This window comes from Macrotis lagotis, chromosome 2, assembly GCF_037893015.1.
Source record: "Macrotis lagotis isolate mMagLag1 chromosome 2, bilby.v1.9.chrom.fasta, whole genome shotgun sequence".
Classification (NCBI taxonomy): domain Eukaryota; kingdom Metazoa; phylum Chordata; class Mammalia; order Peramelemorphia; family Peramelidae; genus Macrotis; species Macrotis lagotis.
Genome location: NC_133659.1, coordinates 279,447,331 through 279,468,093, shown reverse-complemented (window position 1 = coordinate 279,468,093; position 20,763 = coordinate 279,447,331). Strand labels below are relative to the sequence as shown.

Genomic DNA, 20,763 nt, shown 5'->3' with positions numbered 1-20,763 from the left:
AACATGCCTGTGTAGTAATAAGAGCCATATGATTTTTCCCATTGTACAGTTGAAGAAACTGAGGCACAAGAAAATTGTTCAGATTCACAAACCTGCTTGGTAGTGCACAAAAACACATCCCCAAATTCTTACTGCTATAAATATTATCTGTTAAAGCCTAAGCTTAAATACTTAGAACTTACAAAATTCATGACTAGCAATAAACTGGCTAAATAGGGAGAGAATGCATACATATTTTAAGAATACAATGAAAAAATGATGTGTTCTTTTGGAACTTTCTTAATGCAAACATTTTCCTTTTGATCACCTTTGATTCTCTGCATTCTTTCTTTTTTTTAAAGCATTATATACACCAAATGTGCAAACTAATATTTTACTCTTTTTGCTTGACATTTAAACACAATGCTATTAAAGATTACACCATTCTTTTATTTGTTTCTGTAAAAGGTTACTCCCTTTAAATGATATAAATGTACTGTTTTTTAAGATGAATCAGCTCATCAAAACTATAAATCTTTGGTGCTAATTACTGTATTGCTATTGAACCAACATTCATTGCCCAGTTCAGAGCAAAGTCCTGTTTTCATTGCCAAAAACACTCCTTAAAGAAAAGGATGAAATTGATACACTTAAAACAGACTCATGATAGTTATTCAGGAAATTGAACAGAATAGTATTTACAGAATCACCCTGAACTATCAAAAAAAGAAATGTAGAGCGATTAAAGTGTTTCTCACATTTTACATTAAAACTACTTTCTTCCTTGAAATAATATTGTCCACCCCAGAAATCAGAATTCATTCAACAAGCAGTTGTTAAAAGCTACCAGATCCTTTGTCTGATGTTAAGTGTATAAAATATATATACGCAGATAGACAGACAGATAGCTAGGTGGATAGGTGGTTAGACAAATGGACAGACAGTCAAATGGATGGATGGATGGATGGATGGATGGACGGATGGACGGACGGACGGACGGACGGACGGACGGACGGACGGACGGACGGACGGACGGACGGACGGACGGATGGATGGATGGATGGATGGATAGAAACGAATAGATGGACAGACAGACAGACAAACAAATAGATGAATAGATGGACAGACAGATGGATGGATAGATAGATGGACAGACAGAAAGACTATCAGATAAAGAAACAGACAGACAGAGTGGCAGAAACATGGTATATCCAATTCTTAACCATTCCTATAACAGAAAGGTGTAGTTTGAATTGTTTTAAGATATTTAGAAAACCATGTTCTTCCTGTGTTTCATATTAAAAATTCTTTGTCAATTAATATCTGATGTAAACCATCAATTTGAGTTAATATTTCCATAAAAGACCAAATTCATAAAAGAGCTAAGTTTCTAAAAGTACATGAAAAATGAATTTTGTAGGCAGTAACCTTTTTTTTGAAACTCTAGGTAGTGCATGACATTAGTACATGTTTAACTGAGACTGCAGTCTCTTGTGTCTCCTTTATCAGTAAATACTTATTTTAAAATACTCTCAGAATTCATATTTACTCATACACCTTAAGCTATTACAAGATATTAAAATAGAAATTGCACACCAAATGTCAGTAATAAATGAATCTGATGTGCCTGAGTGTGATTTTTTTAAAATAAATAAATAAAATTTTGAATCATGGAGAATGAGCTTGGGGTGGGGGGGAATCCAACTTCACAATTGTTTATGAATAAGTTCTGATGCAAACTAAACAAATATAGTAAAAGGAGCCCACAGGTGCAAGCTCTTATCACTGAATAAGGATACAGTCTGGTGTGGAATCTTTATCTGATGGCAACAAATTTGTGAAGAATTTCTCTTTGAACTGGGAGGTCAAACTGGATGACTTCTAAGGTCCCACCCAACCCAGATTCTGGAATCAAATGGGATAAAAATTTTAAAAAGTATCTAGCACATACATAATAGACATTATATAAATGCTAGCTAGTATCCCCTGGAATTATTTTCAATATCTTTATAAAATATATGGCATGGAGTGTGCTGGCAAATTTTTAACAAATGATTCTTCCAAAAAAGCATGAACTTTTAAATTTAATCTGCATTATCATTTTAAGTTGGAAAAAAAAATCACAAAACAATGAATCAAGCCCTCACTTGTAGCATTTCCAATTTCCATGGTATGAATGCTCACAGAAAAATTTAACAATCAGCTTTCCCAAGCAAGTACAATATTTCATTTGAAAAATATGTTACTTTATGGTGTCATTTGTAGTTGTAAGGAAAATTTTGATTCATATGCAGACACAGGGGATTTGAGTTAGAACTGGGACCATTTCCACTGTGTTTGATTTGGCTTGCTTCAGAACTGAAATACACCTTTATATAAGTTTAAATTAGTTCCTCTCCCTCTCTTTCCACCTTAAAAGAGCTTGTGGTGGAGAGAAGGGGAAAAAAATAAATTATTTTTAAGTATTGAGTTCTTTGACTTTAATTAAGTTGAATGAAACTCAGACATTAATTTTGTATGTGATTATGTGTTCTCAATTGAGGTCAATTGATTTCCATTTCTTTCTGTAGGATTCAGGGCAAGTCATCCCCCTCATTGTGGAAAGCTGCATCAGGTTTATCAATCTGTATGGTAAGCTGCAATCATTAACTAATCTGTGAATTTTAAGTAAGCTTGTCTTCTTATTTGTTGAGAGTCATTTGCAAAAGGGACTCTGAGGAATTTTTCATCTTTTTCCCCCTGCCTTTCTCTCTTTTTTTTTTTTTTGCAGGTCTTCAGCATCAGGGGATTTTCAGAGTTTCTGGCTCCCAGGTGGAAGTCAATGACATTAAAAATTCATTTGAGAGAGGTAATTGCATTTTTATCCATATGAGCAAAGGGAAAGACAACTTCTCAAACGCTGTTAAAAATTCATCTTTTTCCTTCCTTTTTCTCCACTATATGCAGAAGCATGGCCACTCTGTAACTCTCTACATAAAACTTGGAGTGGAGGGGGTGGGAAGAAGGGAGAGAAGTAATTTCACTTAGAAAAATGGTACAAAAACCTATGCAGGGAAGTTGGTAAATTGAATCATTTGTCTAGCAAGTATTAAAACATTACAGCCTAATCTATCTAGTGCCTTCCTACTTCTTCTTTCTGCCCATCTTCTAATATCCTTTCTAAATTTTCACTTAGTTCTCAACTACCTAACCTCATTTCCATCATCTCTTTCAGTGAACTATCAATGCAACCCTGCTAAAATGTTATTAATTATTGATCAACATTCATCATTTTTGAAAGTTTATTCCCACCATAGAAATATATTTACATCTAAAAAAATTTGGTCAGCCACTGTCAATCTTTTCTTCCAAATATCCATTCCTTCCCTTTCTTCAAAGTGAAAGCTCAAGAATCGTCACTTGTGACATCCTGCTCTGTGGATAAGTATTTTGGGGAGTTAGAGAGTAACCTAGAGGTTAGCTGCCACTTCTTCTTTCTCTATGCTCACGAGTAAATAAATGGCAACTTGACAAAACACAGCCATGTCTGAAATGATGCTAATTGCTACAATGAAACAGCTACACTTAAGTTCAAAAACATTGTCTTTTTTTCTCCTTCATACCAGTTTAAGATAATGGATGGAAATCAGAAACAAGCAGCATGAGTCCCAGCAGAACTAAATGCACTAAAACATTTGTATAATTTGGTGATCACAGGGTCATAAACTGAATTTTACCAAAGGATATAGTTCTTTAGCTGGCCTTTAACAGAGCCCAGGTCCTAATAGTTCACCTCAGCAATTTGTTTGGGTTTTTTTTAATCATTGCTGAGGTTTGGGGTTTGCATCATAATGGAAAAAAATCTTAAATGTCAAATAAGAATATTTTTATGTATTAATTTAACAGAAAATGAACTATTCTCTCCTAGAAACCTCTCACCTTTGGAATATGTACATCACTGATCCTTTCAAGCCACTCTCTCTCTTTCCCTATTCTGGGTGTGAACTTAATTTCTAGTCATCTCCTTCACCTATGCTCCCCAAGGGAAAGTCCTTGTGAGTATGCTTGAAGAAAAACAGTGAATAATGCACATGAGTCCTCTATCTCCATTAAAACTGCTCATTAATGTATCAGACATTGCCTAAGCTTAATGGTTCAGATTCATACAACTAGATCCTTTCTCTTTTTTTTTCAGGAAATTATAAAATCTTTGATTCTCTTTCATATAGCTCCTGAGCCCCCATCCATTGAGATTTATTCTTCCCAGTCCACCTCTCATTCAAAGATATTCTCTCTCTCTCTCTCTCTCTCTCTCTCTCTCTCTCTCTCTCTCTCTCTCTTTTAAACTGCTCACATCTGAACTAGCTAGAATAGATCACTTTATACAGCCAAGAAATTCAAGCTAATTAAACAGAAATTATAAATATAGGTAGAGATAAGTTTTTAAACAGGAAGAGAAAGAATGAGAGAAAAAGAATCATCATTGTTCTTTTTGGCTGGTTCAAGGCAGCCAAAGGCTTTCTCTCTCTTTTAGCCCTGAGAATCATCCAAATGGCTTAGTCTCCTATTATAATAGTAGCAGTCACTTCCCATTACCCCTATATCACTTTGAAGGCACTCTCTCACAAACCTTCAGAAGCTTGATTTTACCTTTCTAGGCAAATTCCACCCTCCAGAAAGAGAGGGAAACAATCTGTTTCTGTATATATCCTCATCCCTGTTCAATCCAAGGGTCCTGGAAAAAAAACAGATAATTCTTTTACAAGAAGTAGAACCTCATTTTAGATTTCCAATTTCTCCATAATAAAGAGGTACAAAAGGTTATACATATTGGTAGTTTACTATTATACTGGTCCTAGAAATAAGAAAGGGAAATGAGAGGTTTGTGTATTCGGGACTCAAAGAGTTCTTCATCAAGCTTAACAAATCATAGATTGAAGATGAGTTTATTCTATGAAATAGGTAAGTGTCAGCATAATATATATGTGCCTTTCTAGGAGAGGAGCTTTATGGATAACAAACATGATTTAAACATGGGGTTGGTAATCAGCCAATGAGTTATTTTCCTGTTCTTGATCTTGGCTCTTCCAATTTATTTCACCAAATTGATTTGGTGTTTCCCTCTATAAACTGGGCAATCTTATAAATGAATGTATAATAGGGATTGGGGGGAATACTGGTCTATTCTGATGCCTCCAAAATGTAACACCATTATAGGGTTTGTAGTACCTTACAAATGTGAGGTATAACACAAAACAAAAAGTTAAACAATATCACACACACAAAAAAATCATTTTTTCTCCATTTCTAATAAGTTAAAGATATATTGGTAGCCTAAAGTTGCTACCAAGTCATCACCTCCTTCACCTCTACTCCCCAAGGGAAAGTCTCTGGTAAGTATGCTTAAAGGAGGGAACAAAAAGAAAAAAAATTTAAATGTTTAAAAAAGGATGCTTAAAGGAAAACAATGAATAACCCAAGTCTACTAGCTCTAAGGGAATTTTTCCCCTATTAAAACTACTCACTAATATCTTGTCTCAGCATGGCCCAAGCTTAATGGTCCAGATTCACACAGCTAGATCCTTTTTCTGTTTTTCAGCTGTTTCTCAAATTAAGATTCCATCCATTTAGAATAGGCTTATCTCTAGAGGTGTGGGGGTGAACATTTATATTCTTGACAAATTGCAATCAGGAGCAGTTTACATTACTTCTAAAACATTGAACTATCACAGGCACACCCATATTAGATTTTTATACTACAGCTTGGGGAATCTGGGAAGAGAATTCAATTCAAATGTTGATGTTAGATTGCTCTTTGGGAGGGGACAGAACCTTGGGTAACATTATGAATGCCACATTTTTTTTCTTTACATTTTGGTAAATTGTATGGTAAGATATAAAAACAACCTTATTTTAGCCTACTATTTTTAGTGTAATCACAGGGTAGAATTTCCAAACTAGTCATTTTAATTTTAGTCCCATATGAAATCTCACAAATCATAATTATAATTAACAACCTTGTAAAGAAATGTATGTGGTTTTGATCAGAATGAACAAAGGTATATGAATAATTTGGGTTTTTTTATTTGTTTTAGGTGAAAATCCTTTGGCTGATGACCAAAGTAACCATGACATTAACTCAGTTGCAGGAGTTCTGAAACTCTTTTTCCGCGGGCTGGAAAACCCCCTCTTTCCTAAGGAAAGATTTAATGATCTTATTTCTTGTGTCAGTAAGTGAACTTTTTTTTGCATTTTTTTAAAAAAATCCTTCTTTCGGCAGAACTATGAGTTTCAATTAATAATTTCCTGAAAAGGGCAAGAGATAGCCCCCTGAATTTCTGGGACAAGCTGTTTCCATTCTGGAGCAGCTCGTCTCCAGGGTGAGTCTTTGCTCTGCAAGCCAGGGTCACTCCCTTTTTGGACAGGGATTGAACACAGGCACACTCCCAGAGTGGAGTACAGTTGTGAGAGCATTTCTGAATTGACTATGAAATATTGAAGCTTCCAGGGCTGTTCATTTTCTCTCCAAATGGAAGAATGGGTTGAGGCAGGCTTAGGAACAGAGGAAAGTGGGATTCATATATTAATAGTTTTGTTTAGTTTTTTTCTTTGGGCTCATGATTCTTCTCTCAGCTCACCCTAACCCAACTTAATGGCAACATTTATGTAACCACTTCAAGGAATCCCTTTATATTGAAGAGAATTCCTATTAGTTCACTCAGTGGCACCAGGTGATTGACCAAGAAGTCAGTCCCTCTCTGTTCTGAGGAAACTATGCTATGTTCAAGTTGGAGAAAGAAGGACAGCATGGGACAAAGAGGCAGAAAGTTAGACATTGTCTGCCTTGGAGCTATTGGGAGATTCAAATGAGATTGTATATATCTAAACGATTTTACAAAATTTTATGCATATAGCAACTTGACAATGAAGCAATATTGATGTCACAGAAGACTCTGAAACTGGTCCCTTACATGTTTGTTTGATTTTTTTTTTTTTGGTTCTGGGCTCTCCAAAAGTGAAATGATGAGAGTGAAAACTGGTTCTAGGGATTGGGTGTTTTTAACACTATGTCACACAGCACATGTTTAAAAAGAATAGGTCATAGTCTTAAAGGTAGGTTGGACCTTAGAAACCATCAAGCCCAACCCTTTCTTTTTATAGAAGAGGAAACTAAAGCAGAGGTGTTACACAGCTATTTAGTGTCTGAGTGGGATTTGTACTCAGAGCTTCCTAACTCACAGGCCAGTGTTCTATCCACCACACCAAGTAACTGCCCAGTCTGGCAGACCTATATGTTTTGTTAATAAAGCCCCCTCTCCTACCCTGAGTTTCTTCTGAAGAATAAACATTACCATTAACATTAATGTCAAGGGTCAATTTTCCTATTTAGGCATGCCTGCTGGAGCATGCATACCACACCAGAAATGATGACTTAGAGAGCAAGAATATAAAAGTCCAGTGTCACAGTTCTTCCTTAATTCAATTCAATGATTATTTATTAAATATTTGCTTTATTAAATACTCATTCTGAGGGGAAAAAACACTAAATACTCAATTTATTAAATGGCAGCTGTATTCAGGGCTCTACATTAAGTCCCCAATTTCAAGATGCTTATTTTTTACTAGATGGGGGAAAGAGCTAGGAAGGGAAGGGGTATATAACACAAGCCAATCCAACTTCCTGATTAGTTCTGGAGAACTGACTAATATATTTTTAAAGAACTCTGTTCCAAAAAAGCCTCCTCTAGCTCATTGAGATATTGTGGTGATTCAAAATGTCTCTTAAACATTTCAGCATGCACACACACATTGCCTGAGTCATCCCAGCAGACTTTTGACCCAGCTGGAAAGAACTAGTAGGAAGGAAGGAAGGGGTGGGGGGGTTGAGAGAGAGAGAGAGAGAGAGAGAGAGAGAGAGAGAGAGAGAGAGAGAGAGAGAGAGAGAGAGAGAGAGGTCATTATCCTGGAATTCCCTTGCGCCATGATAAGAGCCTTCTCTCACATCCTAAAAATTGACCTAAATATGGGGCAATAAGCACTCCTGTATCTCATTCAGCAGATTTCTGATTGCACAGATCACTGTCGTCTTTAGGTGTCCCACATGACATCCCTACCCACTATATTGGGTTGAAAAGCCAGGAGCTTAGTCAACCCATTAGCAACACTTGTTTCCCCAATTCAGTTGCATTTTTCTTCTACTATGTCACCTCTCAAGGGCTTCTTACAAGAATCATAAAGTCAATTCACATCTATTAAGCACCTTCTATGTACTAGAGATACAGAAATAGGCAAAAAATAACCCCTGTTCTCATGGAGCTTACAATCTCACAGGGGAAACAACATAAAAACACAAATATATGTGTTTACCTAAATATATATACATAGCAAGCTGTCTATAAGATAAATAGGAAATAATTAAAAGCGAGAAGACCCTGGAATTAAGAGGGATTGGGAAAGTTTCCTATAGAATGTGGGGTTTTAGTTGGGACTTAAAGAAAGCCAGGAAGCAGAATGAAGGACAGAGGACTTTCTAGACATAGGAGACAGCCAGAGAGAATTTCCAGATAGAGTATCATGTTCCCTGAACAGCCAGAAAACCAGTGACAGCCAAATATGGACTTCTTTACTATTATGATTTGTCTCCAAATGAGAATTTTTGCTTTCCATATTTTTCTAACATTGTTCAACTGATCCCAGAATTGTAGATTTAGGATACAGCCACCCTCTTTTTATAAATGAAAACTCTGAAGCCGAGAGAAATTTATTATATATCCTGATCAAGGCCAAAAAAAAGGAAGGAATTGGGGTGGCTAGGTGGCGCAGTGGAAAGAGCACTGGCTCTGGAGTCAGGAGTACCTGAGTTCAAATCTGGCCTCAGACACTTAATAATTACCTAGCTGTATGGCCTTGGGCAAGCCACTTAACCCCATTGCCTTGGAAAAACTAAAAAAATAAAAAATAAGAAAGGAATTAACTGAGCTGGGATTTTAAATACAAATATAGATACACACACACACATACATGACTGACAACTATAACTTGAAAGCAAGACAAAGATTAATTCAAATGACTTCAATTTATCACTAAAGTTTTCCTCTAAATATATCTCTTCTTTCCTCTCCTCCTTCCCCTTTTCCCTCCTTTATTCCCCATCTTTCTAGCTCTCCTCTCTCTACTATAAGCTTCTCATACACATAACATAGGCACAAGTTATACAATGATTTTACATGCAACGTGGCAAAAATAAAATGTGAATATGTGAATTCTTGCTTAAATATATATATAACATTAACTAGTAAATTGATCTTGAAAGTCAAGTATTTAGCATTGGATGTTAGGAATGTTTGAGACAACTGCTATTAAATAAATATCTTCTCTAAATGCAGCTATCATGGAATTTCTATCCATGTCTTAATGCTTAAGGATAAGTTAGCAAGGGAAATAGCATATTGTAATTTAGCATTTACTCTCCGGAACATTCTTTAGAAATGGTGCCACCAAAGAGCTGATATTTGCCATTTTTCAGAATTCCAAGATATGATTTGTGGTTAGTTTTTTTGTATACATCCTCACAAAGCTGTCAAGCCTCAGTGTCAGAGTATTACAAAGATGGCATGTGAAATCTCCAGTTCTGAGACAAGAATTTTAATTCACTTAAAGAATTTTAACTAGAAACACCAAGTCTAGCTGAGAATTCCCCCTTTTCCCAAGTAGATGAGCTTATAATGTTTTGAAATAAGGTTTGACTTGAGAAAATAAAACAACAAAGCTTTTATCACAGCCTTTTCTAGGGGGAAAAAATGCCCCAAAGAAACATAGTAGGAATTTTCATTGAATGATTGCTTGACTCATCCTCCAATGAAGGAAGGCAAGAGAGCATTATACTCTAAATTCATTCACAAGCAGGTATAGACATAGACGTTTTCCAGGTTACCCATGACAACCATTAATGTTGGCCCCAATCCTGGATCCAGGAGAGTGTGCCAGTTTCAGGAGCCAGACCACAAGCCATGTTGGGCATGACTGTGTTTAACAGAGACAGCCAGGAGGAATTCTCAGACCTATCTACCACTGCCAGCTGGTGGCTTCCATACCACACTGCTGCTTCAGGAATGCCAGTCAGTTACATGGCACCCAATTTTAGGTTGACATAATGCACAGAACTTACCCTGCCAACTTCTATGTGCTGCCATCATTGTTTTTCCTCATCTCAGTTCCTTGAGCCTAAGATACTTTGGCTACTGTCACGAGAAAAAAGAAACTGGAACTCACCCTAGGCAGTTTAATACATTTTAAATCTTCTCTGAGGATGAAATTATTAGAATATTTAAGATGAAAGGATGTAGATTTTGAGCTAGAAGAGACCTTAGAGCTGATTTTAATTCAACTCCCTCATTTTACAGCCAAGGCAGCTGAAACTCAGGGAGAGTAGCCGGGTGGCATAGTGCATAGAACACCAGGCCTGGAGGCAGGATGATGTCATTCTGAGTTCAGACACTTATTAGCTGTGGAAAAGTTAGCCTGGGCAAGTCACTTTTACCCTGTTTGCCTCAGATTCCTCATCTGCGAAATGAGATGGAGAAGGAAATGGCAAACCACTCTAGTGAAAACTCAAATGGGATCACAAAGAGTCTGAAATAACTGAAAAACAACTCAACAACAACAAAAATAAGAACAACATAGGGTTAGAGCACATTTTGTGGAGTACGTTCAAGTCTGCCCTCAAACACTTCCTAGCTATATTCCTATCTACCCTGGGTAAGTCACTTCACCTCTACCTACCTCAGTTTCCTCATCTGTAAAATGGGAATAATAATAATAATAATAAACACCTGTCTCCCAGGAAGATTGTGAGGGTCGGATGAGAAAAACATCACAAAGTACTTAGAACAGTGACTTCCATACCATATAGTACTATATCAATGTTAGCTAATTATTAGTTATCATTGTGTGCTTTCTTTAGCCCAGGTACTGTTCAACTCTAGAAAGACAGAGACAAAATTCCTGCCCTTATGAAGCTCATTTGAACAGGAGAGACATGTGTGTATATATCTATGTATATTTATAACATGTGTTACTTTTTACAACATTCACAAATGTATAGATTATATAATACTGAAGGTGAAGCATATGTGCATATGGGTTATATGCTTATACAGCATGCATATAATTTATATTGTACATGAGTATACAGAATACAAGTATAGAAAAGATCACATTGACTATACACACATACTTGTATGTTGAATGGGTAGCATTAGATGTGGTTATGGGCTTATATGTGCATGCATTTAACATTTAGTATGCATGTGTGAAGAATACAGATAAGTATAGACTATATCATGTGGGCTATGTACACATATGCATATGTAGAAGGTGTGTGTACCTATGCATGGCTATGTGCTCATATGTATATGGACATAGTATATGTCCAATGTATGTATGTGCAGAATTTGGACATGTATATAACTGTACTATGTGTATGCAGACTGCATGGATGTACAGAATATACACTACATGTACAGGTTATCCACAACACTTGTATATGTGAATACAGGCTATCTATATAATGATTCCAAGGGATTTGGGGGCAAGAAGGATACTGGCAGAGTAGGAGTTTCAGAAAATCTTCATGGATCTCCCATCTCTCAGTCTTTACCCATCTCGTCTCTTCTGCCTGGAATTCATTCCCTCCTCAACTCTGATTCTTAGAATCTCTGCTTTCCTTTGAAACCCAGCTGAAGTACCCACTTATATATGGGACCCTTCCTGATCTTCTCCTAAAAATTATCTTATATGTCCTTATATACATATATTGTTTTCTCCAAGAGAATTTAAACCACATGAAGGCAGGGTCCATTTCTATTTGGGTCTCAACGCCTGTTATATGACTGGTGTCAATCAGGAATTACTTGGTTGGCATAGAAGGTGGTACCTGAGCTGAATGTTGAAGGAAACAAGGGATGCCAAGAGGCAGAGGTATCTACACTGCCCTAAGAGTTGACAAGAATTAATGAAAGGTTCTTCACTTGAAGATCCTAGACCTCAAACTGGAGGGAGCTTTTCAGAAGCCATCTGATCCAGCTCCCTTAATCTATAGATGAGAAAACTGAAGCCCAGGGATGTGAAATGATTCTCCCAAGGTCACAATGGCAGTAAACATCAGGGGGGAATTCGAACCTGAACCTCAGACTCAAGAGACAATGGTGTTGAGAACTGGCAGGAATTACTTAAAGGATCCTATATTGAGATAACTTTTCCATAGGAGAAGAAACTACAGCTTTGTATATCCTACAGAATAGTAATAATTGCTATATAATATAATAATAATATTAATATAAAAATACTAATATAACAATAATAGTGCTTTCTACGTGCTTGATTTACAACAACCACATAAGTGCTGTTATTATCCTCATTTGACAAGTAAGAAAAATGAGGCAATCAAGGAGTTGAGAGGTCACACAGCTAGTAAGTATTCAAAGTCACATTTGAACTCTGGTCTTCCTGACTCTAGACTGGGCATTCTATCCACTGCAGCACCTAGCTGCTAAGCTAGGATTTCACAAGGATGAAATGGGATGATGATAGATGATGTTGATGATGATGTCAATAATTCTTTGTAAAATCAGGGAACCTAAGATAGACTGGTGACTACCAACCCTTTCTGACTAACACAGCTACCTATCATTCCCAGCCCAAAGTTAGGTTGGTAGCTTAGAAAATAGTGCTCTTAACTTTTCCCACATTTCTCACATCCTAAGTAGTAGCAAAGACATTTTTTTAAAATGATTCATTCATTCTAGCTTATGTGGTGTCACTATGCTATTAATAACAGATATTGAGGCTGTTTCTTTGCCGACTGCTATCAGTCCCAGGGTTATCTTCACATAATTTATATCAAATTCTTCCTTGTCATGATTCATTTTGAGACAAAAACACCAAGGACAATTTACATTTCTTGTCGAGAAGAAAACAAATGTCGATAAATACCAATTTTTGCTTTTAAGAATGAATCATAACATGTATAATGTGACTTATGTTTACCATCAAAGCTTCAAAACATATAATTATTTCACAGTGTGACAAACACCCTAATTAGAGATTATATAAAAGTGCTGATAATATACTAAATATTCCAAGATCGCATTAATCATAAAATACTAAGTACAAGCTCTCTCAACAAGCATTTATCAAGTGTTTGCTAAGGCACTAAGCGTTAGAGATATAAAAAAAGTCCTTGCTCTCAGGGAACTTAAGTTCTAATTCAAGAGATTAAAATATATGATTCAGGATATACAAGCAGAAATGCAGAGGAGATGAAAAATGATCTTAGAAAAGAAGGTACTAGTTGCCTTCTGGAAAGACTTCTTAGAGGAAGTTGTGTTTAAGCTGAATTTTAAAGAATACCAGAGATACTAAGAGGCAGAGGTAAGAAGGAGACAGAGGGAAAATTTAGAGCTAAGGCACAGAAAAGAGAGATGGGGGTGCCATTAGAGAAACATCAAGTATGACAATATATCTGAAAAAGACTGGAAAAGCCAGTGGTGAAGAACAATCCAATTATAATGTTTTTCCTTCATTCTCGAGGAAGACCATGTCAGCAAAGAAGTGATGCCATGACAAACAAGTAAATTGTATTTGAGTTAGGAGAATGCTGTGCTAAATTACCAGCCTCACTTTCTCCTCCAGAGTCTTCTGTGTCCAGTGGTCAGATATGGATCAGGACAACCAAAGATGACCCTGGATTTGAGGCAGTCAAGGTTAAGCAACTTGTCCAAGGCTACACAGCTAGCAAGTTCTAATTGTTCTAATTTTTGGTGAGGCAATGGTGTTAAGTGACTTAACCAAGTATCTGAGGTCAGATTTGAACTCAGGTCCTCTTGACTTCAGGGCTGGCACTCTACCCACTGCACCATAGAACCTGTGTTTAAATCTGACCTCAGACCCTTGGGCAAGTCACTTAACACCAAAAATTAGAACAGACAGGGGAGATTATATTTTTATCATAAAGGCAGCAGGGAGCTAGAAAGGAGATAAGATCAGACTTGTGCTTTGTGGAGAATGGATTGGCATGGGGACATTGAGACAATGTCTATTGCAACCAGGTGGTACAGTGGTTAGAGTTCAAATCCAGTCTCAGATACTTAAATATGTGACCCCAAGCAAGTCACTTACCCTGTTAGCCTCAGTTTCTTCATTTGTAAAAATCTGGAGGAGGAAAAGCAAACATCTTCAGTTTCTTTGCCAAGAAAATCCCCAATAGGGTGACAAAGAGTCAGACACAACTGAACAACAATAGCCAAGGCAAAAGAAGAGAAGCATTTGTGCTATGATGGTTGCTAGGGTATTAGAAAGATGATAACACAGTTGTTGTAGAGATTGAAATAGCAATATTAAGCAACTAATTGGATTATAAAAAAGAGGAATCAAAGATGGTACTGAAGTTATGACTCAGTGGGTGACTGGGAAGATATTGGTACCTTCAATAGTAAAAGGGGAGTTTGGGAAAGGGGTGAGTTGAGGTGGAGGTAGAGAATTATAATGTATGCTCTCTTGGAGGTGTTCAGTTTAAGGTATTGTTGGAAGTTGGTGATTTATTTTTGGACCTGGATCTCAGAAGAGTGACTAAAGTTGAATAAATAGATCCAGGAATCCTCTATAACTATGATTCTTGAACCCATGGTAACTGATGAAATCACCAAATAAAGAGAAAACAGAAAAGTGTCCAGAACAGAGCAAGTCAGATCATCTCTGCCACTTCTTACTTCTCTGATCTTTGGGTATCTCTATAGACTTCAGTTTACCCCTCTAAAAATGAATGGAGTTGTATTAAATGGACTAAGTTTCTTTCAAGCTCTATTGTTAATATACATATATACACAAAAATGCACATATAAAGATACATAAACACGCACACACACACAAACACACATACACACACACACATCCCTCAGCTTCTCCTCTGTTAAAGAAAGCTTTAAATATCTGCCCCCATGGTACATGGAAGCCAATGACCTAATGGAGTTAGTTCTCATAGTGACCAGAAAATAAATTTCTTTCATTGGGAACATGGGTTAATTTTTCTAGATCACTAAGAGTGATCTGTACTTAGCATTTGGACCCTAGGGAACCTGAAAGACTTCACCCATCTCCAAAAGGAAAGTGCTTTACCTCCAGCAAAGCCAGTTTCTGAAAAGTACATCTGAAAAATACAACTCTAACCCATCTCCTTTATGAGGGTTGATTCATTCTGAAGCACTTTACAAATTGCAAATAGATGTAACCACAAAAATATCAGTTTCCATACTGCTCAAATGATAGTATTATCACTTTCTGAGTTGACATTGAAGGTAACTTTCAGAATGGAGAAGTGCTTTGGAAGTATGAATAGCATGTCAATTTTTTACTTCCATTTAGTTGGACTTTTTAGAATCCTTAGTCTTAAGATATGACCATTCCAATTCAAACTTTAGCAAAGTCACTGGTAGGAATGGGAACTTTTTTCAGCCAATCCTGCCTTATATGATGGATAATTTACTTGTACTACTTTGAACTCATTTGCATCCTGAAAAAGGACATCTGGGAATTATATATCCCTGTATTTCTTCTTTTTTTCCAACACCAATTAAAATTCTCCCCAGCTGTGCAGAGAAACAACTATCTGTCCATACCAGTAGTTTCTTATTAAGTGGACAGCAGCTCTAGATAACTTTCCCCCCCTCAATGTAATGGTTATTCTTGGAACACACTGAAGGAGCTAGGAAAAATTAGTTGATTAAATGTAGTTGTTCATGCATTTTATTTTTAATTTGTAGAGTTATCACCTGACTGGGCTAAATTGGCTTTTAATTGTACTAGTACTGATAGGAGGATGAAGTTGGAAAGCTGTATTATCTATTCTGATACATTTGTCAATTGTATTCTCTTATTATTATTAATTATGATGATTAAAGACTATTGAAACTCCTTAGGGGAGAAATCATGCCACTATTTTCCTGTGTTTCACAGAATGAGGCTCTCATTTGCACACTTGTCAATTCTCCCTAAAAGCTTGGCAGAGAAACAAAGTGAAAGAGCAGAAAGAATCCTGGACTGGGAGTCAGAAGATCAAATTCTAGCTAAATTCTAGCTCTTCCACTTACTCGATGATTTTGAAAAAAAGCAGTCAAGATCTCAGCTTCAATTTTCTCATTTCCAAAATATAATTTATTACACCTGTCATTTATGTGCCATAGGTTGCTATGAGTCTCTAAAAAGCTAATAGATTAGAAAACAATAAATAATAGACATAGAATTTTAGAATTTAGAATTTCCATCTATTCCCACCTTTTTGTTTTCTAGAAAGGAAAATGTAGGTGAAGTAATTTTGCTTGAGTTTCCACAGAGGGAAACATTAGTGGTCCCATAATTCCTAAGGCAGGATGCAAAATGCTGCCCCCCCCCAAAATAAAGTGTGATTATTACTTTACTCTTTCACTGGTGCTATATTTTTATTTGTGGGCATTCTTGCTGCTGACATTCTCCTTGTCTTAACAAAGAGTATTATGTATTACAAAAAAAAAAGAAAGAAAAACCACTTTATTCCCTGGTGACTGGTCTTCTGATAATCAACCTTGCTAAACTCAAATTTGTTTTCAGATATTAGAGATCTTTCAAACCTATACTCTATTTACTGAAACCCAGAGAACATAGTGTTACCTTAAAAGCAAGATAAGGCATCAGAATAGAACTTTAGAGAAAGTAGTATTAATATCATTGTTAGCTATATTATCCCTAAGAGTAATATTATTCAGAAACACCACTGTGCTGAGAAGCTTCAGAAAAGTGTGCTTCAGTAGAGAAGAAAACAATACTTGGAAATGCCAAGCACCAGGAAATCCAGGGAGCTAGAAAAACATAGCAAAGGAGAGATTCTTCCCGACACCCTAAAAATAAGGAAAATTGTTCAGAAGAATTTAGAAATGTCAACAAGTTTAAACTACTTTTACACTATATAAATAAGAAGAATCTTGTGTAAGGAACAAACTTTAGGAATGCAAATGAAAGGAAATATGGTGGTAGTGTTGTACCCTCATTCTATTTTACTTTTATGCCCATGGGGAATGTTTGAGGATCTGGCCCAAGAGCCATGAAGAGTCAACATATTTGATCATCCTTATAGAGCATATATGAATGTATAAGCATCATTCTAACTGTGTTTATTTAGGTGGAAGGATCTTAACTATACTTGCTATCTTCTATTGTAGGAATAGATAATCTCTATGAGAGGGCTCTTCACATCCGTAAACTCCTCCTTACCTTGCCCAGATCAGTCCTTATCGTGATGAGGTACCTTTTTGCTTTCCTCAACCAGTAAGTATCTTTGAGGCTTCTGTGGAAATACTGGTATTTAACTATTTATGCATTCCTTCTGAATTCTATCTGGTTCTCAGGTCCTCTATGAAACTGCCATTTTGGTTCTCTTCATCATTGGTAAGTGAATTTTAATAGGCAAAGTTGAAGCCTGGAAAAGTGATTGAATGTAGACTGAAAGGATGTATCTTCTTAGCAAATCAAGGTTACCATTAGATTGAAAACACCACCCTAAATGCTTCAGAAGCAGACTTTGGGAGAGAGTGGGCAACAGAAAGATCTAACATGTAGTTACAGTCAGACACTACTAAACAAATGAATGACAACCCCAAATGCAGAAACCAGGGCCATAAATCCCCAAATAGCTTCATCTTCTTAAAAGAAATAAACCACCAAACTAAGCTAACATTAATTAGCTTATAAAGGTTTTTTTTAAGTCAGAATGAAAAAGTACCTGTCCCCTATGGAAAGTTATTATAATCTTAATGCTTGGGGTGGTGGGGGGGGAGAATTAAGACAGATGAATATTATCCTCTGTATTAAATGAGAAATTCTTTAAGTTCAGTAGGAAATACTGAAGAGGTTTGGGTGAATTTCTAAGACTTTTTTCCCATTAATATTGCAATAGAAGTATAAAAATGTAGTTTTGATTTTCAAAAGAACATTTTTTTCCTATTTAGTCAATTTATTTTTCAGTTTTTAAAAAAGACAGAAAGGCTAGGTTTCTTATTTCCTGGTGCATATCCAGTACTTTAAAAGCATCCTGGCTAGGTCCTAGATAAGCTCTTCCCCCCTTCCCTACTCCCACCCCTTTTCTCCAATCAGCATTTCAAATAAGCAGTTGGAGCTACAGAAATACAATGGATGTTGGGGGGAGAAAGTTCACCAATGATTTACTGAGTCAGTTGGAGGAAATGCCTTTTCCTCTGTCCGGTGGAGATTGTCCATTTCTAAAATTAGGATATTCTCTTCTCTCTGCTTCCCTGGAGAGGGAGGGGGGAAGTTTGCAGATTGCTGCAAGCTCTCAGAAAAAATGGCAGGACAATTGTGGACATGGCCCTTTATGAAAATTTACCAACCTCAGTCCAGAGTGCCAGAACCAAGGTGTCCATATAGATAGGAAGAGGCTGGCATTCAATAAATATTTGTTTAAATTCAAATTTGAATAAAAAGAACTATATGACTAAAACTGTAATACCCATTCCTTTCTGAAAATGTCTGTTGGGATCTATTGAGGTCACAATTATTTTTAGACACAATTGTGGTTTCATCTTTTTTAGATATATTCAATCTATCACAGTGGTAGAAAGATGTTAACAATATGGTGAGAAACTATGGGTAGAGAAATTAGTCAAAGTCTTTAGCTTTCACTCTTAGATTCTTACTGCTTTTGCCTTCCATCCAGAAGAATAGCTGACATATCTTCTGACTTTTCCTCTCCACACTAAATCTTTCCTTCTTAAAAAACCACTGTGCTGATCTGTGCAAAGCAATTTGCAAATGTTAAGGCACTATATAAATGTCACATGTTTACTCCTTGTCTTTACAATATACATTGATTTTCTTGTCACTCCTTTCTCCAGTCCTTGAGCACTGATTAAAGCTAGTATCTTTCTAATCAAGTACATTCCATCCTAACTGAAAATCCTCTCAAATCTCATTCTCACAAATGATTTGGGTCTCTAAGAGTTTCGGATTACATCTTGCCTCCAAAGTTCTAGATATTGCTTCAGGGGTCAGGGATGATTCTCTGATGCCATAGTCTCACTGGTATGCTGCTTCTTCCCCATCCTACAACCCCAGCCGATATTATCAGTTAAGAATCATTTTAGTTAGCCACCTAAGCAACTTTTAGAAAGGCATGTTTGCTAAAGTAGTACACCAAGAAATTGGCATAAACCTTATTCCATCAAAATCTGACACCCCTCCTTCAGGTACATAGCCCATAGCAAAGAGGATACAAGCTTAGAAAGTCCATGTGCCAAATGGATACCTCATAACTTAGTTACTGCAAGTCCTTTTATGGGGTGCTCATAATAAAAGCTAAAATTTTGTATAGTATCTTCTATGGACTAGGCACTGTGCTAATACACAAATTACAGATATCTCATTTGATCCTCTCAACAACCCTCAGAGGTGGATAATGTTTTTATCCCCATTTTATAGATGAAGACACTGAAGAAGATAGGGGTTAAACAACTTGTCCAGTGTCACATATGTAGTAAGTGCCTGAGGGTGAATGTGAACTCAGATCTTACTGACTTTAGGCTTAGTACTTTGACCCCTGAACCTTAAATAGTGAGGTTTAGTGAGGTTGTTTCTTCTTCTTCTTCTTCTTCTTCTTCTTCTTCTTCTTTTTCTTCTTCTTCTTCTCCTTCTTCTCCTTCTTCTTCTCCTTCTTCTTCTCCTCTCTCCCTCCCTCCCTCCCTCCCTCTCTCTCTCTCTCTCTCTCCTTGGCTTCTGACACAGACATTGATACCAGCTGGGATACTTCTATGACTCCAGTGAAAAGATGGGAATTTCTGCTTTAGTGGGGGCATAATGCTAAATCACAAATAGATAGATCTCACACCTGCCAGCTCCTTGAGAGCCTTCAAAGCCAATAGGTCTTCCTTCCCTCTGTGGGAAAGGGGAAGATCATCTAGCCAATATGTCCCCCCTCCCACTGGCAGTTCCTTTTCAAGGGTTTGAACTAGAAAACTACAGTGCCCCAGCTAACTCACAGATTTTATGCAGGACCAGAGGATGCAGCAGTTTCTAAGGCAGTTGAAACACACTTCTTATCTAATGGAATTTTAGCTGTGAAATAAAACAAGTATTTCCATAACATAGAATAATACAAAGTCGATTGTTCATGAAAGCAAATCTAATAGGTACAACTTGCTGTTCTTTTTAAATATATAATTAACTTATCATATAAATTTTTTCTCCTTTTCCCCTCCCGACACCCCACTCTAGAGACGGGTTCTATCAGATACAAATACACACACACATGCACCCACACATATGTGTGTGTGTATGTATATATATATATATATATATATATATATACATCCTTCGATTTATTAGCTTCTCTAGATGCAGATAGTGTCTTCTTTCATATGTCCTTTGTGGTTAGGAAGAGTATTTATAATAATTAAAATTATTTAGTCACTCAAAATTGTTCTTAAAATAATGTGGCTTGATATTCATTGACTGATAGGCATGTTCTGACCAAGTTAGGTTGTCAGAAGTGCTTCCTGCCCTGCTACTACACTGGCAAATCAATCAGCAAACATTTATTTGTTGTTGGTCATTTCAGTTGTTTCTGACTCTTCATGACCCCATTTTGGGATCTTCTTGGCAAAGATATTAGAAAGGTTTGCCATTTCTTTCTCTAGCTCATTTTATAGATGAGGAAACTGAGGCAAATGAGATTAAGTATCTTGACCAGGGTCACCCATCTAGTAA

At 36.6% G+C, this 20,763-nt stretch overlaps 1 protein-coding gene across 3 annotated transcripts in view; it reads left to right on the top strand.

Moving 5' to 3' along the window:
* Positions 1-20,763, top strand: part of SRGAP1 (SLIT-ROBO Rho GTPase activating protein 1) — a 325,104-nt gene that overhangs the window by 274,338 nt on the left and 30,003 nt on the right. For 2 of the 3 annotated variants that reach the window (XM_074226225.1, XM_074226224.1), the window contains exons 13-16: positions 2,550-2,610; positions 2,750-2,827; positions 6,054-6,188; positions 17,208-17,313. In XM_074226225.1, coding sequence (XP_074082326.1) covers positions 2,550-2,610; positions 2,750-2,827; positions 6,054-6,188; positions 17,208-17,313 — 380 coding nt within the window. Of the gene's footprint in view, positions 1-2,549; positions 2,611-2,749; positions 2,828-6,053; positions 6,189-17,207; positions 17,314-20,763 lie in introns of those variants that run through there. The other variant, XM_074226226.1, reaches the window with a different exon arrangement.